The sequence below is a fragment of the Aphelocoma coerulescens genome, chromosome 7 (genome assembly GCF_041296385.1).
Source record: "Aphelocoma coerulescens isolate FSJ_1873_10779 chromosome 7, UR_Acoe_1.0, whole genome shotgun sequence".
Lineage (NCBI taxonomy): Eukaryota > Metazoa > Chordata > Aves > Passeriformes > Corvidae > Aphelocoma > Aphelocoma coerulescens.
The window spans coordinates 12,118,521-12,143,838 of NC_091021.1; the positions used below are offsets into that span (position 1 = coordinate 12,118,521).

The 25,318-nt window shown below is 37.1% G+C and overlaps 1 protein-coding gene across 6 annotated transcripts in view; it reads right to left on the minus strand.

The window, feature by feature from the left end:
• Positions 1-25,261, minus strand: part of LOC138113618 (hyccin 2) — a 69,474-nt gene extending 44,213 nt beyond the window's left edge. The window contains exons 1-5 of one of the 6 annotated variants that reach the window (XM_069022135.1): positions 25,221-25,261; positions 24,674-24,717; positions 5,460-5,562; positions 4,491-4,569; positions 3,330-3,431 (exon numbers count right to left, since the gene is read on the minus strand). In XM_069022135.1, the coding sequence (XP_068878236.1) occupies positions 3,330-3,431; positions 4,491-4,541 (153 nt within the window). In that variant the 5' untranslated portion in view covers positions 4,542-4,569; positions 5,460-5,562; positions 24,674-24,717; positions 25,221-25,261. Of the gene's footprint in view, positions 1-3,329; positions 3,432-4,490; positions 4,570-5,459; positions 5,563-24,044; positions 24,181-24,673; positions 25,162-25,220 lie in introns of those variants that run through there. The other 5 variants (XM_069022136.1, XM_069022141.1, XM_069022137.1 and 2 more) reach the window with 5 other exon arrangements.
• Between the last annotated feature and the right edge of the window lie 57 nt (positions 25,262-25,318).

Here is a 25,318-nt window from a genome sequence, read left to right on the forward strand (position 1 = left end):
AATTTATTTTAGCTCAGTCAGATGAAACTCAACCAGAGTAGTTACTAAGTTTATTCAACCTACTTACAAATGAAAATTTTATAAAATTAGTCTTTTAAGTAAAGACTAGGGAGACATGCTCCCTAGCAAGATACAAACAATATCCAGTCAGTGATGCTGCAAGCATTCAAATTCTCCTCCTTTAGTAGCTGACATACTTCTTGTGGAAAACGTTTAACAACTGCAATTACTTTAGGTAAAAACCTGCAACTACTACCGTACTTTTGGTGTCTGTACTTAACAGTCCAGAGCTGTAAGTACACAAGAAAAAGCTGCCATCACAAAGATGCTAAAACACAAATATTTTCAAAAGCACAAACACCCAGGATTTTCCTATCAAAGTACAGTATGATAGTCTGTTTCCACCCGGAAACACAAAACTTGACACTCTGAGAAAGAACAAATGTTTTCATTGCATCCTAGTTATCTGGCTTTCCAAAGAGCTAGCCTCTTCCAAGTAATTCTCTGAATATACATACTGAGAAGACACTGGATAAACAGAGGAAATGGAGCTTTTGTCGTCAGTAGCGGGTGTATACATGAATTGGCACACATTTTTTAATTCCAAAGATCTTTCAGTCCAAAGTCAAAGAAAACTGAGTAGCAGAGAAGTCAGCAAAAAAATCCAAAGTAAAATATCTCTTATAATCCTCTCTCTTTCCTAACAAACAAAATAATTTTAATTATAAGAGCTTTCCTATTAGCATAAGCAGCAATAAGCATAAAAAAAAAGACACTTTTACTGGCTTAAATATGCAGCAAGTGTCAACGATCTAATTTTCACTTTTCATTTTACACTTCACCAAGTGCAAACCAGTCGTGTTTTAAGAAAGACGATGAATAGCTTTCCTTTGGCTTTATTTTACAAGTTTTCCAAATCTTAAGAGTCATATCTTGAAGTTAAATATAATGCTTTAGAAAATGCATGACAAATATTGGAAATACTTGCCTTTTTGAAGCATTCAACTGCAGAAAATAAAATGTGCTCATTTTAGACTTAACTATAACCTAATGGGTGAAACCATTTATTATTTGAAGAGTATTGGGTCTGTGACTGCTTGGCATTGCAAAGGTCATCTTGTTCTGTTTCATAGCTGCCCTTTCTGAGCTAAACCTAATTACCCCATTACCCTACATGAACATTCAATATTTAAATTTCAGTAGTGCATTGACATCCACAGAGTATTGTCTACAGCCATAAACCAACCCTATAAATTATAAAAGTACCTGAAAAACAGTACTTCAAAAGCACTTGACTTCTGAATTCAAATACTACACAAAAATCAATACATTATTCAGTTAAATTAGCTGTTTATGAGCAAGATCACTCTCTACTCTTTATGCAAATTTCTGTTCCAGTCATCTTTATATTTAAAAAAGTCAGGGCACTTCCTTAAAGGCAAATAGTAATAATTGTATTTAACTTGTCAGTATGTTTGCCTTCACTTGATAGCTCTCAAACTGGTAGACACCCGTCAAAAGAGAGAAACACCTTGGTTGTTTGGTTCCTAAGCATGCTGATTCCATGTTAAATTAAAAATTATAAAAATTAAGATTTTTATAAACTAAATTATATCTTATCAAGATATAATTGTGATTCTAGAAAGATTCATGTTTGCCCTAAACAGTTTTCCACTTCTGAGAAGTTTTAAAAATAGGTCAAATTTATGATTAAGTTGTACTAAAGAATTACTTGCCCATCAAGTTTAAGAATCCAGAAAGTGTATTTTTGTAATAGTCTACCAGACATGCTTAATCTTCATAAGCCATAAATTACCCTTCTAACAAATAATGCATAAAAATGCCTTATAAAGCATATTTTCAAAACCCTCTCAGTTAGAGACAAATATTATTAAAAAATTATGTAAAGTACTGAATTTATTATGGTTATATTCCTCACATGCAAATAAGTTTGGAAGAAGTGCAACAAGGAAATACATCCTGCATTAACAAGTAGAACCTGAAGTTAGACATCTTTGTGTCTGGGATTGCTTATCTCATACCTGGTATCAGAATCAGGCCCAAACAGCAACAGCTGTTTCAAAGAATAATATTTGACAAGCATCAGTGAGCAATAATGTAAGATCACCCTAAAAAGATACCCTTTTTTCAAATCTGGTTCTTTGCTCATTTAAAAAAAATAAATCAAATGTTTACTCTTAAAGCAAAGGAAAGCTTTTACATTTTCAGGAGTCTACACAAACACAAATACATAGACAGCAGCAATGGTGGCTTTAGGTTGAAGAGAGAATAACAGTAGCTTTTCAGTACAAAGAAAAAGGTCACTATGCAGGTTATTTATAATACTGAAATGAAGTTGACAGCTATGAAGCCTTTTTTTTTTTTTTTTAATTGCATGAGCATTATGCAATCTCCTTGAAGCTCAATCAAGCATTCAGCTTCCTAAAGCAGCTGAACTGTACTTTGGAAAATAAAGAACTTCCTTGCTGTGTACACTACCTATTTAATTTATAAATACATGAGAGATCACAGATGATACATCAAGTATTTGTAAGCATTTTATCTAGTTTACACATCAGAGAATGGTATGCTTGCATGATTTATTCAGAAGTTCTATTTCACACACTTGCCCAGAAATGCTCCTAGCAGAAGCCAAAGGGCTGGAAAGCTCAGTTTAACGTCACTTGCAAAATGAATTATATACAAGAGTAAGCTAAGTTTTCATTGTGTCTATTTATATTTTGGGGCCCTGGTTCTGTTCTTGTTTACAACAGTGTAAACCAAATTACACAAAAGTGATACTAGTATAAGCACAAGAAGATCTTTTTATCTTAACAGCATTTAAAAAATTGATTCCATCTTCCACTGTCATAAGCCACCACATGAGAAGCACATTGGTCTTTCTGAGTTTCACTGTAAGGCCTATTTTGTCTCAGTTATGACTGAAAGGTGGTTTCTGGGAACTAAAAAAAAACAAATGAAAAAAAAACCCCAAACTCTACTCCCCACCCAAAAAAACTCAACAAATAAAACCCCAAACCAAAACACCAAAACCAGCTCCTACCAAATAAAACATAATAGTCAGCTGTGGCAAGGAAAATCTAGCAGACAGCATAAACAGTATTTTTGGAAGCAGATGAGATTGTGTCTTACTAGAAAAGCATTAACGTAACTGTCAAAAAAAAAGAGAGTAAAAAGAGGGATGATACCCATGTTAGACTACATTAGAAAAAAGAATCAAACCATTTTCCTCTCCATTACTTTAGCTTTAGTTGTAGAGGTGAAAGATTCAGAAATGGAAATAAAAATAGGTTTTTTAAATCTCCTACCTCATTATTTGGATCTTGAATGACCTTATAAAGAGCTGGTACCAGTGGTTTTTTTCGGTGCAATGTAGCTGCATAGCTGGAAATTTGTGATTCAGGTAATGCCTAAAGAAAAAAAAAAGGTTACCCTGACAAATAAATGCTTCCAAGTATTCAACAGCTCCACAAAAGAATTAAGCCTCATCCCAACATCAAAGAAAAGTCCTGAAGTTCAGTAAATTTTCAGACTTGTAACCTAGCTGTTGAGTACAAATCCTTCTCCATACAAATAGCATTCGGGAGCACATAACCACTTTTAGGGTTAAATCCAAAAGCAGTTTAGATTCATCTTTCATTAATCATTTGCTCTAGTTTGATACAAGGACTCTATATTCTGTATTTAACAGGCTCTTTTTGAAGATTTTATCAAATCAACTAAACTTATTTAAGAGGTGTGGGGAGTACAGAATGAGCATGGACAGCCTTGAGTGTTCCCCAAGCAACCATATCTGTGGATTTTGCATCCTTGAATCTTAAACAAATTTCCAATGACAGCTGATAATGACTTACTCTCATCAATGATGCGAGGAATTACTAATTCTTAATTTAAACAACAGACTAATTTCTTATCAGTCATGAAATCCTGTTTTCTTGTTTATGCATTATCCTGTATTTCACTCACCATAATTATCAATATGCAAAATAGCTTAAAAATACTTCAGATTCATCATGACAAAACAATTGATTTTATGCAGACCATAGGGGGGAAAAAGTAAAATATTTTTCTTTGATTTTTTTTTTAAAGTCCAAATAAATATATACTAATTATTTTTAAATAAAAAAGTTCCTCAGTTGGAAATTTGGGTAGCGTTATCCAGCTGTTAGTTAAATTCCATCAGCTTGACCTACACAAAATACATGTTTTAAAAGACCACATTGCTATTGCAGTGTTCCGCTCTACAATAATAAACAATAAAAATAAAATACTATTAGAATTATGCATTATATATTATGTACCAGCCAACTCAATTACACAGACCTTTGCATGCTTTATGCATTATAAGAAATTGAAAGATCAAGTAATAGATACTTAAAATGTTTATTATTTTTTATTAAAAAACCCCCACTACTATGTTTGGTGGCATTAAGCCAACGGTTTAGATATCATTCATCTGCTCAATTCACCTTGAATTCTGACAGCCATTCTTCTACAACACCTCGTTCTGATCCCAGCATTTTCTTACTTCTTTTGCTTCTCTCTTACCTTTAGAAGAAAAAAAAAAAGTTAAATACTAGTTATGGCAGGAAAATTTAGTTTTTTACAATCCTACCCAATGAAAAGCTGTAAATATCTTTCCAACTGCATTATGTAATACAAAGCAATAGTAAAAGTTGCATTTTGGGCAACTAGTCCCATTATTTAAAAATTATTTCACTGTTTCTTTGCTTAGTCTAAAGTGCTGTGCATAAATGGGGAAGGAGGAAAAAGAAGGATTCAGTGCTTCAGGCCAATTGTCTTTCAGTTGTGTTTTGAAAATTACTTCAGTTCAACCAAAAATTACATGTTTGACATATAAGTTACGTCATGGAACTCCTACAAAAAATGACCTTTTAATAGCCAGACTACATGGCTGGAATCACCTATTCTCTTCTCAGAACATACTTGCTTTGATTTCTGAAAGACTCGTATTTAAGAACAATCAGTATTTGTTAAACGAAAAGTGAAGTGAAATAAGATGTAAGGCTTCTCAACGCAATTCTTAAGTTAATGTATCATTTTTTCAATGGCAGGAAGTCATTAAGAGAATACAAACTTTCTTGTGGGTAAGGAACGGCTTCAGATTTCTAAAGCATGTTTAAATATCCTAAAATACAACAAATTCAGAAATAACTAATTTAAATTCAAGTAACACTTGAGTGACTTATTTCAGCAGAAACACTGAAAAATAATTCTATAAAGTAACAGAACAACTAATCAGATCTCTGCAAACAAAAGTTTACAAAGACATCTTTTCTGATATAGGGAAACAGATACCATGTCAGAGTGAGACATGGACAGAAGAACTTAATTTAAAACATCATAGAGCATGCTACAGAAAAAGCTGAGTTTTACTTCACTCTGCCTGGGAAAAAAAGTGTGACACTCAACTTTACCTCTTTAAAGAAGTCAGTTTTCTAAAGGAGGAAGAGGAGAAGGAATGCAGAAATTTTTCAACCTGGGATGCATTTGTCAAGCCTTCAAGTACTGCCCCGTTTTCTAAAAGATAAAAAAACCCTATGATGATCACAAAATAGGGAAAAAAATATAGTAAAGTAAAGCAAACATTAATGTAAATATTTTTTGGCCTTACAAACTGAAGTTTATCAAATCCTCTCAAGTCCACGTGAATCCTTCTGCAACAAAGCAATTTGCCAAAAAAAAAAAAAAAAAAAGAAAAAAGGCTCAGTGTTTTAGCAGGAGGAAGGGAGGAATTGCCTTCAGCCAAAAAAAGGCTTTTGTCACTTAAGTGGAAAATCCTTCCGTATTAGTGGTGCACAGTACCACAGGCACAGTTCTTACCAAGAACAGTGTAAGAAAAATGTAAGATAAAAGAAAAGAGTAATAATTGGATAAAATGTGAACTGAATTCATACCCTGACTTTGGAGAACACATAGTTCTTAAATGGAATATAGTAAGGACTCTCCCTTACTACAGCATCCTTAGTACATATTTCTTACAGAACCAAAACTTCAGTGTCATTGTGAAAATCACATATTACACTAATGCTCGCCTTTTGCTGCAGAATCCCTTCACAGTGAGCATGAGGCAAACAACACACATAGGAGCCAACTCTAGGTATATTAGTGATTTTACCATGCATTGAACTTCAAGCTTTCCTATTTAGGAACTTCTTTCAGTGTAAGTCAGCTTCAGAACCACAGCTGCTGTACCAATACAGAAATAGTCCACATCTATTCTGGCTACAGTCACTGCTAGTTCAATTTTAGGACAAATCATCTCTCCCTTTCAAATTATCTGCCTGGATATTAAACACATTTTTAAGGACTTGTACAAAGAGGCGAGATAGCTAGCTGCTGAATTCACAGCACACAAGCTCTGCTGACTCTATACAGGAACACTTAGAAGAAGCAGGGTGAGCCCCTCAGCTCGGTGCCCCATCCCGCACTGCACTGGCCAGGCTGCACCAGGCACACTTGGACGCTGTTCCAGAGGCACACGAGCACAAGAGCTGTGGGACTGTCTCAGCCTCACACACAGATGGCTGCCTGGGATTTTCCAAAGGCCATTTGTAAAGCACACCCCGTGCTTACATTCACTCCCTGGTTTGCTGTACCTTTGGGGGGAAAAATATAAATATATGAGACACTTTGTGGGCGTGTCTCTAAAGTAAACTGGTTCAATACATTAAGTCCTGTGCATATTTATTCAAGATTGAAGTAGCCCGAACCAAGAGTATTGAATATCATTTCCAGAGTGTTCACATCTCTCCCAAACCAAACAAAATACAGGGAATATATAAGAGATTTCTCATGTTTATTTAAAAGACATTAGGTTTTTTTTCTACTGTGGTTCAAAGGTTCTTATATAGGAACCATAATAACTAATCAGAAATTTAGTTATTAGTAACAGTAATAATTAAATATACTAAAATATTTTTACATATGGTCTGATGAAGATTTCTTAAATACTGAACAAGCAAGCAAGTTTGAATTCATGCTAAAGCATGGACCAGGAAAGTTATAGTAAGGAATGCAGTCACTCGATGTTAAAATCAAATACCAAAAATCAATTACCGAAAAGCTTCCCCACAAAATCACCTGAAGTAATAGTTTAAATGTCTTCTCCTAAACTTACTCATTTGGCATAAATAAGCAGAATATGATAAGGCTGTTAAATTAGACCTGGAATCTTTATGCTTAATATTAAAGCTACAATACTCTGTTCTGAAGGAAGTCCAGTCTTGCACTGTGCATCTGTCAATTACAGTTGAGATGTAAACAGAATTTTATCAAGTCAGAGCACTCTCCTAGATCATGCTGAGCACACAAATCATAGAATCATCTTGATTGGGAAAGACGTTTAAGACCATCGAGTCCAACCATTAATACAGCACTGCCAACTCCACCAATATACCACATCCTTGAGTTCCACATCTACAAGGGTTTTTAAATCCCTCCAGGGATGGTGAATTCACCATTCTCAATATTTTTAACTTTGAAAATATAAAAGTCTGAAATAAAGTTTATTCCAACAATATACTATCAGAATAATGAAACTTAAAACTCAGATAACTCCCCAAGAATTTTTGACTACAGTAAAAGAAATAAAAAAGGGTTTAATCAACTATGCTCATCAGAGAGCTTGTTTTTCACTTACATTTAGAAGACAGACATACTGACTGAGTACATTACTATTTACCAGTCTGCATTTAAACCACTAACCAAGACCAATCTGCAACAGCAAAATGATTACCCAAATAATCTGAGCCCGTACCACTTGCTACACAATCAACTATTATAGTGGGGATTAGAAAGAAAAAAAAAGTGCCACAAATTAGATGGTCATAATTTATGATATTTATGAAAATATGATTATTCAAGTATGCAGAGGGGTTTTTTGTTGGTGGTTTCTATTTTATTCAGGCTTTTTGTTTGTACGTTTGTTTTAAAGAGGCCAGGATTTTATACTGGTTTAAACATACATGGAAGAGATTACATTAACAGGACATGCACTTCAAAATGAGTGCAGTTTTTGGCCATTATATACTAGATGGCATGATGTATATAATGTAATCTTAGTCCTAGTTGCACAATGAATGAAAATATTATGTATTTTTACCTTAAAGGCCATGAGAAGAAAAATTTGCAATTAAAACCTGAACTGTGTCAGCAACAAGAATAATGCTTCATGCTACATGATCTCTTCACAGTGCCATTTGTGCAAGAGAACATTATGGAGTGACAGGTCTAAAAGAATAGAAAACTCCATTATCAATATAGCTTGTTCTTCCAAGCTACATAAACACTCCTCTCACAGCTATAATTCCTGAGCATGGAAAGAAACGTATTTGAAGAAAGATTTTTCCATGCTGCCTCTGTAACAAAAGTAGCACGGAAAGCACGAAGAACGCATCCTTACTCTGAACTAAACATACATTCCATTTCTTTGATCCAGAAAGTTCATAGCTCTGTAAGAAGAGCACCTGTGTTAAATATGATCAACACTCTGAGAAGCAGAATACACAGAAGACAACATAAGATCAGGTGGTCTGAGGCATGTAGGAAACGTTTCCCCAACCACACACCCATGCTAACAAGACTGGGAAACTCTGCAGGAAGAAAAGGTCTGACTCTTATGCTAATCTAATCCCAAGAGAAAATAAAACCAGCCTTGGAAATGTTCAATTTTGGTAGACGACTTCTTGTACTTATTTAAAAGTACACGTATTGTAATGTACATCTCTTATGATAACATATCACAAATACCACTGGGATTTCCCTGTATCCATATTTAGTAGACACTTTTATAAGTCATTTTGGTAAGAACATAAAAAAATAAACTAAAACATTATTGTCCTCAACAAACCAGAGGTACAACTGCAACTTGCCATTAGAAACAGGTTCAAACATTCTGCCAGAACTCTCCTGGCCATACAGCTCTACAGCACAGAGAAGCAAGGTAAAACCTGACAAAGGCAGAAAGAAACAAAACCTCCTCTGGACAGTTATTAATTTAAATTGCCAGCTCGAGCCTTCTCTTCAATAGAAAGAGCACTCTTCCAACTCTAGTTTTTAGGTAATTTAATTGCAAGCTTCAGCAGACAGGCATGCATTCCAACTTTAAAATATAAATGCTGATGTATTCTGTATGTGGGATTTAGGTTGCCAGCCTTATTAGACAAGCCTTAGTCATGCAAAACAACTTGGATAAGACATTTCTTCCCTGCCCACTCTGACTCACTAGTAATAACCAGGCTTAAAAAGCTTTCTTTTTCAGTATCAGCAACAAAGAAAGTTATGTGAAAACAATGGGAGAAAGCCTTACGACAGAGAAGTCAAAGATGATTGGTAATAGTCTTGTAAACTTTTACAGTACCATACTCACACAGTAAGATCCATTTCTTATTGAAAAGGTCACATCAATTTCAGCTGCTGCCAAAAAAGGGGTAAAGAAAAGGTACAGCCCATCTGGTCCAAAAAGCCTCTTCTAAGTCATTTTAAGTTCTAAATTATCTTCTGTGCCTTTTCAAGCCCCACAAAGCTCAGCTGCCAACCTTCTATCGTTCTATCATTACCACAGTGAAACTGTACTTTACAGATACAAAGTTGCTGAAGACAAACAATTTGGGCAGTGGGAATGAAAATACAACACTGAAAATAGACACCATATAGTATTTTATAAACTAATTTAAAGCTGCTGTTTTCATAGTTTTCATAGTATTGCACAGATTAGTTGCAGAGAGCTACAGAAGTCAGGTGACTATAGAGAAAAATTTAAGTCCCATTCGCCTCACAGAAGCAAATAAATAGAACCCGAATAACACACAACTGTATACTTATAACTAAATCCTTCTCTTAGGAGTTCATGCAACAAATAAAGCAGAAAAGAGTTGAGATGCTTGAGAATGTGGAACAAGAAACTTATCTTCTGTGTAGGAAAAAAATACTCCTTTACATTACTTAAAGGATTTTGGAAACAGTAATAATAAAAACATTATCCTGCAGCCTTAAATACCACAAAACACACATTAATTATTCTATTATAAGGACCTGACGCACTTAAAAATATATATACACACACACACGTAGGTTAGCCACAGAAATGTTACCTTATTCTCTCAGCACCAGTTTCCTTAGAAACAACTTCACGTAGTCATCCTACACTAAACTTAAAACATTCTCTTGTCAGGATCCTGGTGATAACCCATCCTACGCTAGACAATACAGGTTTGTCCTCCCTTTGCATCAGTTCATATGCAATAACTCTTCCTATGCTAGTTTGTCTGCATTAACTTCTTTCCTTACAAAAACATTTCCATGCAAATTACTTTCCATGTAACCCTACCTCTCCTGAACACTTTCTTGTTTGTGGTTTTGGTTCAAGAAGTAAATGAAATCTAGAAAAGTAAAGGTACAAAATGCATAGTAAAAAAAAGAGCCTAAAAAAAAAAAAAAAAACCTAACAGCAAACTAACACTTCAAAATCACAGTTAAAGTGGTTTTTTTAAGGAGTTCAGTGCTAAGCACTAAAAATGAACAGACACAGGCTAAGAGAAATCTTTAAACAGAATTTCTGTGGGAACAAAACCAAAACAAAATTCAAAACCAAACCAAAACAAATCAACAAAAAGACACACCACCAAAACCCCCTCAATATGCACTTTGGAATAAGACTGCAAACATTATGCTAAGATCACTATTTGGTTTATAAAGGAAAGAAATTCAAGCAGAAACATTCTAGAAATACAAGCTGAAGATTCTAAGCAGTTTGAGCTGTAAAATCGTCACTTGAGAGAAATAAATGCTTGTTATATTATAAAAATATCCACTAAAATTTTGAAGTCAATTCCAATCCAGTAAACATTCCTCGCTGCAGTATTCCCTACCAACTGTAATTCACACAAAACGGAATTTAGGTTACATATTCATTAATTAATTTACCTAACCTCCTTTCTTCTACCCTCTACCTTCTTCTATTCTCAAAGAGATCTAACCCAGAGGATCCTCTGCTGAAAGTAATGAAATCCCATATTCTAATCTTTCCAACTTCCAGATGGTAAAGCCTCCACCTCCAGGAAGAGGAGTGTAAATAGATTAAGCTGAGGTGACAAATTTCCCCCCATCCATACACTTACTTACACATTCACAAATTCCTAAGTGAGTGGAATCTCCAAATTTATCTGAATTTACCTCAATTATAGCTAAAATTATGTCATCTTGCTGACTTCTAAAAAATGATGCAGTAAAAATACAAAGTTCCAAAATAAACTTTCAAAATGGCAGAGTTAAAATAAAGATCCGTAAGAATTAAGACATTGTTTTATTGCACGATGCCAGAAATTTCATATATGACTCAGATGCATCATTCACATTTAAGATGCATGATTTTCAAGGATAAATTCTGATTGATATGCTGGTCTTACTTTTCCAATACAAGTTCCCAGACTTTAAAAAGCAAACTGAGCAACAAATATAGTCAATGAAACATCACTGATCACACCACTACTCATCAAGATGACACAATTTCAGAACAGCACAGATCTCTCCTGTTTGACCTAATGGAATATATGAGCAAGTTGAACCCTACATATATACAAGAAGGACTTATGGCACATACAGAGGCTGTTCACTATTCAGAGGTAAAGCAGAGTAGCATCAAGAATTCTGAAATCTAAGATCTGCTTCAACTTTCACAGTTAAAACCGTAGCTGCCTTTTTTACGTCCAACTGTCACTGCAGAGGAAACAACTTGTCTTCTTACACGTCATGCGTCACAGCTTTATTTCAGTGTCAGTAATTTTCAGTCTCACACTAGTTTTCTGAAAGTTAGAAAGGGGTTTTGAGAACTGCAAAGAACAATCTCACAAAACAGAGAGGAAACCACTGTTAATTTTATATTGAGATCAGCCTGATTCTAAGAGTCAGAATTTTCAAACACAAGAAATAAAACATGTTCCTGACCATGTTAATTCTATATAACACACCCATTAAGAGCAATGTGAACATCAACAATCAACATATTTGACACAACTGATTAAGGTGATTGTGCTACAAAAATTGATGTTTATCACCAGACCTACTAGTAATGTCACTAGAATTCCTCCAGAGCAAGAAATTACATGGCCTTTGCTGGACTCTCTCCTTCACAGAAAACAGGCAAAGAAATGGTGTCTATAAAGAAAGTAACCCTTTTTCATCACCTTATTAGAAGCTCTCATGAAACTCTGAAACTCATCTAACTATAATTGGCACTCTGTGGCCTATTACTTGGAAGTATATGCTGCTTCTCAGTGAAATAACTGCATGAGAATTAAAACAGTAGTAAATGTAAATTAGTGCAACAACTACACCAGGTACCCCTTTTGTCTTGGTATGAGTTTAATAATTAATTTTCACTGCTGAATAGTTAAACACGATGCATATTGTTTACAGTCATTATTCTTCTACTGTTAAACCAACATTAGAACAGAATACAAACCGACCAGTCATAAGAAAGGACTAATGAATATTTTAATGTGAAAGGATTCATTTTTCATGTATTTTTTAAATAGTGAGGACAGTAAGTTACTAACATATGTGGGAGTGTTACTTGGGGAGGGTGTTTGGATGGTTTTTGTGGGCTTTTATCTGAAATCTAAACTATTTTTTTTCTACATATATATAATATCCTTAGGAACACAATATAAACACAGCAGAAACAACTTAGATCAACCCAATCTTTCATGCAGCATGTTAGGCAAGACTTTCCACAATGTTTTTCACTTAGATAAGCTGTAGATCAGTGATGCTTTTCTTGGTCTTAAAATCAAGAGTCAAACATGCTTAGAAGGGGAAAAGGGATTTTACCTTGGTATTTATTTTAAGGATCCTTAGGTGCACACGTCCAGGTCATATGCACCGAAATGCGCACGACAATGCACACCCCCAAAAGATAACATTATAGGTTTTACTAATTAGCATATCTATCAAAGATTCCCCAATGAGAGTGAGCCCCCTCCCCAAGGAACCTTCCCCTGGATGGTTCTATCTTGGTTTACAGAATGTGTTCTGGAGAGGACCTTGGGGTTTGGGGCACACTGATCCCTAACTACAAAGCTTCTAAAATGTTTAGTCTCTCAGCTTGACAAACAAGTCCAAAAATGTAGGCAAAAAGCACTAAAAATACAAAAGTTGTAAAAAAGGTATAACAAGGGTATAAAAGAAAAGGCAAAAAAATCTTCATGGCATCATCAGTATAAAAAGTAAAGTAGCGTAATGCGGTGTTGTACTTCCCATTGATTCATTTACTAAATGCCTTTCACATTGTTCCCCCCCACTTGCTCCTGCCCCTAGCTCTGGCCACTCCCTCGAGTACCTCCCTATTGGTTCCTGCACCCCAACTCCGCCCATGTACCGCCCCTGCCATCCGACAAAACCCCCTGCGCCCGCATCACGAGGTCTCTCTGCCTCTGGGGGTCGCTGGGACAAGATGTAATCATTAAAGGTCCGCTGAAACCCTCATGGGGAGACCCTTCTCGCCTCCTTTGCCGTCACTGTGTTGTAAAGCTGATAGTTACTGGAGCAAGAGTGCAGAGCCATCCGAAAAAGACTACAGGAGGGCGACAATGGTCGCACTGCCCTGAGCAGCTCCGCTGAGCTCTCAGGGAAAGCTGCAGCCTGCTAAACTAAACCTAGCACTACAACAGTGTAAAACCACAACAAACAAAAACAACTAAAGAAAACAGAGACAAAAACAGCCTTCCACAGGTGCTTGATGACTCCCGTTGGAATACACAGCCTTTTTTCCTCCTCCCCCCAACACTACTGAAACGAGAAAGATACTAAATGCACACTATTTTCATACATATTTTCTATTCATAGCCTGAACAAAATTAAAAGTTTTTTGTCAAATACTGTCCCAATACATATTCAGAAAATGTGAGTCTTTCAAGATTATGAGAAATTACAGATTTAACAAGCAGCATTGAAAATCCACACAGCAAGCTTCATGAGTATGCCTCCTCAAGCTTTTTTTGCGTGGACAGGGGAATGGAATCTATGTCTAGATGGTTAATTTAACAATGTTCCAGGTTTTCAAACACATTTTCTAGCACTCAAAAAAAAACTCACTGAGTACTCAATGTTCTAATCTTCAGCCGGTTTTACATAACCTCATCCATACACAGAGATACTCTGGGGTTTTGTTTGTAATACTGAACAGTTTTCCTGCTAAAAAAAAAAAAAAAATTCAAAAGCAGTTGGTAAAGCAGTGCTTTTCCTCTCCTCAAGGTCCCAGAATAAATTAACCTTGGAAAAACAGCAGAGATGGCCTTATATGCAAACTTGTTAGGAGTCATACTACTGCTTTTTGCAACATTATTCTTCTTTGAGAAATTCCATATATTACATCTACTTCAAATAGAAATACACCCACATGAACATAAATAGTTTACTAAATATAAATAGTTTCTCTAATCTTTTACAGGTACTGCCCATCTAGGTAACATTTATGATCTTTTACTTTTTTATTAGTTATACTGGCATAGAGCAAATTCAGTTCACTCTCTTCAAACACATCATCAAAAATTTTTAATCAAAGCCTGAGTTTAATTAAAAGCCTGTTCTGTTTCCCTATGCAATTGTGCTGATAGGGATCAGCAGCATTTACTAAAGTTCAAGCACCAGGCACCTGAAAGTGCTAGATTATACATTTTTGGTGTAAGTAATATATATACTCATCTAACACCCTTCATACAGCTTGCTCCACAAAACACACAGTCTTTCAAGGGCAACTTAGACAGAAGGTTTAGAAGTACTGAGGTCATTGGAATGTACAATGGACCTGCAGAGAGAACGTGGAGTAACTTCTCCAAAAGTAGGGCTGATCAGGTATAAAGCAAAAAAAAAAAAACCAAAGGGAAAAAACCACACCACCAGGACAACAAAAAGCCACCAAGAACAAGCCAAAACCAACGCACACAGTCCCCATGTGACCCCTTCATCACATGAAGAAACTGTTCTGAACAAAATACAAACCCAGTCCTAACACTCCGGTATTTGCAATTATGTGCAGATTTGCAAGTTAAGATGATTACACCATAATTCTTTCTTATCTGTGAGCAGCAAGGGTTTCATACTTGGGGGGAAAATCCTTGTGCTTTTTCCCTTATCTGCCAGCTATTCAACTGGCACTTTGAAAAGATTTTCATAACATATTTTAACGATTTTGTTCCCTAATCAGTTCTATCTGTTTCACTTCAACTATTAAAACCAATTAGATGGCAACTTCAAAAATTCCCCTGCTAAAAAAAAGGAAATGCTAATAAAAACCTTTTCCATTTTCCATAGATGCAACGCATATGCATAAACATGCAGAATTTACTCATAGCAACCTTACGTATTTCAGAAAGCTCTAAAGTCTGCATTCACAGAGACAAAGAGATAATCATTTCAATCTATTCAAAGTCAGCACACATTACTAAAGCAGATGCCCCAGCAGTTCATAGAAATAGCAATAACTACTACTACAATTCTGCATAAAGCCAAGCAAAGCCTGCATCCTTTCCCTGTAGGAGAGATATTTTGTCTTTCAAAAGCTACCCATTGGAATATTAATTTGAAATACATCAAAACTTGATAGAGCTGACAACAGACAACATGGTGATTAAGGTTTCCTAATTAGCATGATAATGTCCATTTAAGATTTGCTCCCTCCTCTCTCTCACAAGACCAAAAGCTTATTATCAAAATAAGCCATCAAATACAGTAGGTTGCAATCATGGGAGTATCATGAGCAGAGGAGGGCAATGGACCATCACACCCACACACATCTCCACCAGCCAAGTGTGATAAGGTTCCTGCAAAATGTTTCAGTAAAATGACAAGAAACTATGCTGAAGCAGCTCTTTCCCAGCACTTGACAAAGAAAAAAAAAAGAGAAAAAAAAAAAAAAAGAAAAAGGCATAGCACTCCCACTCCCCCACTGACCAAGAGATCTTTAAGCTTTCTGCATGTATTAGACAAAATTAATATATACAGGCACTGTACTTCAATTTTCTTGAACTTCCTTCTACTTTTTGTGTGTTGAACCTACCTAGTTTTCTGTCTTTAGCACAGACCACAACCTGCGAGTCTGAGAAAAAAGGCACAGAAAAAATAACAAAACTAACCTTTGAACATTTAGTAAATTGTAAGTTGCCAAATAAAGGGGGCTGGGGAGGTGGAGGGCTGGCACAAAACACACTGTGACAATCAGCACAATACTCAATTACACAATTTCAGCAGCATCAATGCCAATTAGTACTGGCCCCTGACCCCTAATTTGGTCTGGAATCCATCCATGATCTTAACCTGATTAGGACTTAGTGCACAACCAACATGAAATCCCACTGTTGCACATTTATTCTTCTGCCTTAGCATCCTAAGTTTTACTCAAACACTGAAGTAGATAGGGGGAAAAAAATTACAAAGTTAATGTAAACTGTACACATTAACTGTGAAAAACCGCAGTAGACCTGCAGCTAACTGAAGGGATTTAACCTACAGAGAGGAAAAAACAAAGCATGTATTCTCTCAAAGAGTTTAATGCCATGATTCCTGGAACACAAGGTATGTGTGGAACACAGATACCATTTCAAAGATTTAAACACCCAGATGCCTCAAAAACATTTTTCTATGGCTGCGGAGACAAATCCAACAAAGTTTCAAATTGCAACTATCCCAACAAGGTTTCACTTCTGCACGTACAAGGAATGAGTGCATGAGTATGTTCACCACTGATGCAGAAAATTGCATATTCTGAAGGTAGCAATTGTTCTTACATGACCATGCATAGTCCAAGCCTACTCAATACCTGCACAAGCAAGAGAGCATCTCAGTCATTTCTGCAACTGGTCCTTCAAGAGACACACACACAAGCCATGCCTAAACAGTTTTAACATTTTTATTTGCTGTCTCAACCTCTAACCCAAATTGTAGTGAGGAGAAAGAAAATCTTGTTCTCTCCTTCTCCCCCAAACAAATAAAATGCAAGCTAGGAAGTTTTCTTATTCAACAGATACACAGAAGCTTCTCAAACTCCTGTGGTGTTTACACTAACACGAGTGAAGGCAAAGCCAGAGAGTCAGAACACATGAAACATGTCTTGGCAGATGCACCGATCTAAGCAAACAGAAAAGGCAGTAGCCTGCTCCTAGCCTTCCTGTTCACTGGAAAATCATGCAATGCATGTGACACCTGTGATTTTAAGGAAAGGTTGCTGTCACAGGATGTCTATGAAAATAAACAGTGCAGATATACAGTTTATGAATGCTTAGCTTAAATTCATCTAGTATTCTAGGTTTTTCTATTTCCATTCAACTTATGCTCCAGTCCAAGATTGCGATCTCTATTTGTATGTCCATAGGTAACACATAACTGTTTTAGAGATACTCATGTAGCTCTTGCCACTCTGACATGGCAAGATTTGGACTGCAATTTGCTGCAGTCCATTAACATTAAGAAAGCTATCAGAACAGCTCATATGAGGTCTAACAAAATTAGCATCTCTCTTCCCAAGAAATTCCCAGATACAGTTTAGTAACTTCTAGAAGCTTAAGGATGATACTATTTAAAATTATTCTACAGATGCAACATTGGAGATCATTAGGTATGGTGGTTTGCCTATTACATAACTATCAAACAGAATGAATACATAATTAACAATCTAGAAGCAGCTTTGGAAACTCAGCAATTTCATCTAAGGCCTGTTCTATGCTAAGAACAAGAAAGAAGTATCTTTAAAAAAACCAAACCCACAGGCATAAGGATCTAGTAATTTTTCCATTCCACATCTAAACCCCCTTGCTCTCCCCTCTGTGTCCATATTTAGCTTACATCTCTATGCTGTTTCGGCTCAAAAAAACATCTTAAAAAAAAAAAAAAAAAAAGCAATGGAAAGTTCTCCACTGTTACACAAAGAAATACGAGCTTTTGCTGGGATAAATCCTTTGTCAGCATGCCTTACACTTCTATGTAAAAGAGCACATTACTATCATTTAAACTCCTCAATCACTTCTTGTGTAAGTTCACTACAGTAAATGGACTTTAACCAATCATCTGTCTCTCCCACTGCTGTCATTAAAATATGAAGAGTTTGAAAATACATTAACACTCCCTTTTACTCTTATACTATCACTGTTGTACAAAGAAAGACTTGTATTACAGAGACTGGGTTCTAGCTACAAACACGAGTGTTAGTTTTGTCTACTGAAGTTCAGTTTTACATATTCTAACAAAGCAACATGGTTACAACAGAAGTTTGGAAATTCAAACTCTAACCTTAATTTTGCAGAAGTATGTGAATCTTAGCACTTACTTCAGCTGTTCCAGAGGAATGAATAATTTTCATCTGCAAAACTCTGACAGCAGGTATCCACATTTATCAAGCGATCTGACATCATCTGTTGTTACATGCAGATACTAAAGACCAGTACAACAACCATTCTACGTAGGGAGCTTTCCTTAATTACCTTTTTTAACTAGATGTGGGCTTCCAAACCTAAAGCATGAGGAACCACAGTGACATGCTGAAGCATCAAGTATTCTTTTCAAAAAAGTATACCTCTAACCCAGAGTAATAAAGAGATATCAAAACTCAACGTTGAGCATTTCGATTTTTGTTCTTTGCCCTACTCTGATGGCATGTACCAGGGTGCTTGATAAATTGCTCACCCCACCCACTCTATAACTAAGTTTACATAAAAGCCTCCTACCTTCTGAAACACATCTTGTCTAAAAGGTTATTGACCCTCATGTTCAGCCATCACAACACTGCTACCACACCATCTGAAGGGGATGGTGGAAACACCACTGTAGCTTACACATGGGTCACACTGGTCATAAGATACCACAGCTTCACAAAGTTCAAGTTAAAAAAAAAAAAAAATTAAATTCTAGCTAATTTTTTACATGCAGGACATACAATATTCAAATTTACAGATACAAGCTAACTTGAGCTACTTCTACAACAAAAGCTGCTACACTTACGCCCATGTGTCTCCAAGATCTGGTGCTTGGGATATTTAGGAAAGTAACTTTAGGAAAGCAACTATTTGATTTTCTAAATCAATTTTTCTACCTTGTGGCCCTATTCCAAATCAGAACAGAGGCAGGCATCCAGAGGGGCTGCTCTCCAGCCTCTCCTCAAGCTCAAGATATCCTCAAACCTAAAGGAGACAGAAAAGACAAAGTAGAAAATATGAAGAGGAGATGTGAAGAAACAGACACCAGAACTCTCGGAAATATCCAAACTATTTGAATAAAAAGGAAATAAATTAAGACAGGAAGGAAAAAACGCAAGCAAATTTTACACATATTTCAGCTCATTATCTTTCAATCCAATATCTTCTCAGCTGAATGGCCATGAAAAATAAGATTATTCTTTTAAATTTTCTCACTGTCTTTCCAGATAGATGCCAAATCATTTCCCCAGGTCACATATGGGTCAAGCCAAGGCAGAAGAGGGGAGGAAGACCCTAAATAAAACTACAATTTAAAATTTATAAACTACTAACAATGGAAAGAGAAAAATATTCCAGACATATCAATTTTACCCTGTATGAATCAGCAAACTGCAGTCATGCAGTCTGCACAAATGTCCATGTCACACATTTCAGTTTAGCAGAATTCAGAGGAACAGCAATGTGTAACTATTTAAAGAACTCATGAACCATGCACAGTGCAGACACCACTACAGGAGATCTAACCGGTTCAGTTTTCTCAAGAATCACAGTAATTAAAACAAAAACATAGTAATGATGCCTTTTCCTGGTCTTAAAATCAAGAGTCATACACGGTTAGAAGGGGAAAAGGGATTTTACCTTGGTATTTATTTTAAGGATCCTTAGGTGCACACGTCCAGGTCATATGCATCAAAATGCACCCCACCGAGTATGTATCTGTCCCCCCCCAACATTGGGTAGAACATTATAGGTTTTACCAATTAGCATATCTATCAAAGATTCCCCAATGAGAGGCTCAAGTGAGCCCCCCCTCCCCAAGGAACCTTCCCCTGGATGGTTCTATCTGAGTTTACAGAATGTGTTCTGGAGAGGACCTTGGGGTCTGGGGCACACTGATCCCTAACTACGAACCTTCTAAAATGTTTAGTTTCTTAGCTTGACAAACAAGTCCAAGAATGTAGGCAAAAAGCACTAGGAATACAGAAGTTGTAAAAAAGGTATAACAGGGGTATAAAAGAAAAGGCAAAAATCTTCATGGCATCAGTAAGATTAGCTAAATTATGGAGATTACATGCAAAAATCACTTAGGATTTCTGGAATGTTAGCCGAACGCTTGTGTAGCAATACAATATAAAATGAGATGTCATTAACTACTTTGTCCTGTAGAAAAAAAACCCCACAGAATACACAGAAAGATAAATTCCTCGAAGAGTGTTTTAACAGATTTAAACTGCACCAACCATCTCCATCAGGTCCTGTGCTGAACAGTGTTACACAGCCAGAGAATTTGGCATTTTTCAATGCCAAATGCTAGCAATGATAACCACTACTAAGAGATAAATAAATAAATAGTTTACCCCTTTACAGTAGTTATACACCTAACATTTTATTTCTCTACCCTAGCAGCATTTCTTTCCAAATGTCTCTGGCTCTCTATTTTCAGGCAAAGTTAATAAATTTGAACATAAAATCTGTATTTCTCTACGGACTCACACCAAGAGGTCAAGGCAGCAGATCTGACATAGGCAGTGGGCACCAGAGGCAAGGTGGACTGCATGTGGAACAGGAAACAATGAAGGAAGACCAAAAAAGTGACTTGCCAATTGTATTTCTGTCTTTCACAAATCATCTGAATTGATTAAAAATAAAACATCTGTTGAACCCTATGCCCAAATCCACTATATTTGATAGAAAAATGTAACACTAAGAGAAGAAAGAAAAATTGCTGTGTGGCCATTCGTCATACAATAAAAAGCTTTTACTATTATGGATAATCTGCAGCATGTATTGAAACAGTCTGCAAACTGTATACTATTGTACCCAGTCCCTGATCTTGGTTTTTATGTTCTCTTCTTTGTAGCACTGCTGGCAATACAGTAGGTTTTTCCTAAACAACTATATTTTATTTCATCAGAAGTGCCCCTCCTACCTCTTGAGCTTTTATTTGAAGTTTAGAAACTAAAGTCAGAATTCTATACAAAATAAGGAGATCCACTGAGTCACTCCATAAATCTGTCCTATGACTAAAGTTAAAAAAAGGCACTTGAATTATTTGTCTTGTTATTAGAAGCAGGAATTATTCAAGAAAGGTGCAGAGAGAAAAATTCAACCAGCTTGTCATTTTACCTACAGCTAGTTCTTCCAGCATAAACCCAAACTACTTCCTTACTCAAAAAAACCCTGTAGAAAATAGCATTAAGTAAGTCAAGAATTACTTCTCACAATTGTGTTTGGAAATGAAAGTAACTGACTGAAGTAGCAAGTCAAACTGTACTACTTGTGACTGTCTCTGCTCAGATAAATTTTCCCTGAAAGGGACTTCTTTAATGGTTATTACGATGGCACAGATGCCCTTCATGAAGACTCAGCTGGGGAAGCCTCCACCTTCACTTCCTGATATTTGTTCATATCATAATATATGGAAACAAGCATCAAGAAAAGTAATGGCTTTTCCAGCCCGGACAAGTCTTTGAGTGAACATATTACCCAATCTTTCAAGATTCTCAACTCATATTAAACTGCTTGGTAAAGAGCCAAACTGGTCTGCCTCTCCTCATACAGAAAATAAGGAATATCACATGAAGTTCTCAGATAACAGATTCAAAACAGAACCGAGGAATGACTTACTGACACCACACAAAGTGCAGCTCTTACTGACAGAAAACATGGTAGCTGCAAAAACCATACATGGGCTCAAAAGTTTTTCTAAGTATATCCATGAAACAAGAATCCATACAATGCATCATCCCCACTGAGACTGGGAGAGCTGACCTAAGGAGTAACCTTATATTCTAGAAAAGAGTGCAAGAGTAAAGCACCTGCTGTCAAATGAGCACCTGCTCAGCTGTAGCAGACAAGCAGAACTTGAAACAATGGTCCTGTCGCATTCCAGGGTCTCAGAGCTTTAGACTTCAAGAGAGAGTAACAGATCAGACCAGTATGGCTATTCCTGCAAAGAATGGTCTTTGGGTTGCCCAAAAACAAAAACCCCAAACAAAAAACCAGCCCACAAGCAAACAAACACCATAAACAGAAAGAAACTAAGACTACTGCTCCAGCCCATCACTTCTCTAAAAGAGAGGTGAAACAGGGACTGTGATACTATCCATAAAATATTTAGCTCTCTAATGATGCCTGAGAAGATAATTTCCTTCCCCACCATTCATAGCCTTTTTTTTTTAAAGCATTCAAAGAAACCAAGGTGGACTAAAGAAAGATCCTTTCCATCCTTATTGTAATTAAAGCAGCATTAACCATTTTATTCAAATGACAAGAGGCTTCCAATGACATAACTGAACTACTGATACAACACCACGGGAAGTACCGTGCAATTTCAGAGGGAAAAAAGATGCAATATATAAGCAGTTCAAATATGTATTCTGATATTGAGGGGGAAAAAAAACCCACAACCCTTTCCTGTCATCTCAAAACTGAAAATACTTCAAGTCACTGTCAGTCACACAGCTCTCTACTCCAGAAAACAATTATGAAGAGGATACCACTAAACACTGTTGGATGCACAGGCAGAGAAGAGTGGTACCTATAATGTATCTCACAATCTGTTAATTCAGAATGCACAGCAACATAAATTGCTGGAAACATGGACTTTTGAAAGCTATCCAAGAAACCCTGCAGCCTTCCTCTCGCCTAACAACACAAGCAGGAATCCCAGCAAATCATAACTAGCATAGCTGTATAGATGCTAACATAACTATCCTAGAACACTTAATCTTTGCAGTAATTATCACCACCATGAATACCAAAAAAAACCAAAACAAAACCAAAAACCAACTCAATAAATCACAAGAAGGACTGATTATTTGTACATGGAGTTTCAATGACCTTTCCTTCCTAGAGGACGTTTACTTGTTTGTTGAGGTTTTTCTATACAAAATGAAAATTTCTCTAATGTTATTTCCTTGTGCATACTATTGATTTCTTCAGACTGACACTCTAATTATGGCAAAACTTCCATCTCAAAATATGTTGTAGCAACACTTGTAGGCCTCTTGGAATTATGCAGACTCACTTACTTGAAGATACAGCATCAAAGAGCTTACTATTTTCCCAAAATATCACATCCCTCATATTTGCAGTCTTATTTTTAAAAGAGTATGGTCCATACTGAAAGAAAAAGAAATAGAGGAAGCAAAACATGGTAGAGCAGATCAACTGACTGCACACAGTTTTTCTTATCAAGAGTTGTTATGTACTTGAGGGGTGAGGGGGAAGGCAAAAACAGCTACTCAAAACCTTGTTAAACCTTGAAAGCGATGGTGTACCTGAAGACAAATCCTGCCAAGTGCACTCCTCTGCTACAGTTCTGTTCACGCACAACAGATCACACAAAGCCAATACTCTGTGATCAGAACTGAATGTCCCTGGTGACAGATTCAGCAATACCAGCATAGTTTTGTGCATAGTACTCAAGGCATGCTTCCAAGCACCATGAAGAAAAAAAAACAAAAAAAACAACCCCCCAAAACAAATAATAAGGAAAAAAAGCACCAAACATAAATAAAACTAGGACTTTGTATCTTTCTCTCAAAGAATAAAACCAAGGTTATCTGGTATCTGACATGTCTATGGGTCACCGAAAAAAAAATTCTGAGAAATATATCAACATTCCTCAGCACCACTGGACTTTGGACACATAAACATTAACTTTCAGCCACAATGAGAAACAAGAAATACTTTGTGAGTCGATGACAGAACTGCATCCTCTGAAAGACAGGGATTTAAGCACCTCACAAATAAAGAGCCCTCCTACAGTTCCATCCCCCCATACATTATAGAAAAACAAATGCGTCTTCTCACCCTGAAAAAGACTGCTCTGAATCTTCCAGACTTTATCTCACAGTGAAAAACATTCAATGCTGAAACCAGACTGAGGCAGTCTGGATTAAACAGATGGCACTCTATTTAGAACAGTTTCACTGTTAATAACATGATAATGGCATTCCTCCTGGAAATCTTCTCACGCGCTTCCAATACCCCATTAAAAATCCCTGAAACCCAGAAGTAGACTTCCATCAAAATATATTAGAAAAAATGCACTACAGTCTATCCCAAAATTCTGCCAGCACCATGCTATGATGTTTATTCTCATTTTAATAAGACTATCAAAAATTAATACAACAGTATGTATTCTGTTAAAAAGAAATATTATTGTATTATATAGAACTGAAGAATAATTTAAGTCTTCGTAAGTCACTGACTATGTAGTTAACTTTTACCAGTCTCTTTTCAGATGAAGTAGACTACGTGCTCAAGTTTGATGAACATAAAACTAATTTTAATTAATCAGATACTAAGGCAATTGACACTTCACAGTCACATAGCCACAGCATGCAAAACGCCGAGATCCCAACACAAGCACTCAGTGAAACCAAGTCACCACCTCACTCAAGAAGCAGCTATCAAGAGAATTCTTCACTTTCACTTACCTTTCAGTGCACTTCCAGGATTTCGGGATGTCTCCCCACTTCTCCTAAGGAAACAAACACCAATGTTCTTTTAAGACGTACCCACTGAAAACCAAAACTTGGCTCCTGGCGCCAGCCGGGCTCCCGAGCAGCTCCGATTTCTCCCCCGGCTTCTTCCCGTGCCGAAGCGCGCCCCGAAGGCGGGCAGCGAGCGGGCACTGCCGGGGCCCCGACACCGCTCCCCGCGGGCAGGGCGGGGGGCCGGGGCTTACATAACCGCGGGGAAGGGGCCACCGTCCGAACGGAGAGGGAGCGGGAAGGGGAGAGAGGAGAGGGAGCAGAGCAGCAGGGACAGGAGAGAGAGAGCGAGCGGCGCTGGCGGCGGGAGCGTTGAGAACGGTTCGCGCCCCCGCACGCACAGACCCTGCGGGGCTTCCGTCCCTGCCCGCACCACCGGCAGCGACAGACGGCAACGGGCTGCCCGCGAAGAACGGGAGATGCTCGCTCCCGGCGCCGGCCCAAGCCCCTCCACCCCCGGCGCCGGCCCCGCCGGCCCCTCACCCCTCACCCCGCTCTCCTCCTCCTCCTCCGCCGCCACCTCCAGCCACCGCCAGCCCCGCACCTCAGCAACGCGCCCGCCCATTGGGCCACACCCCCCGCAACAAG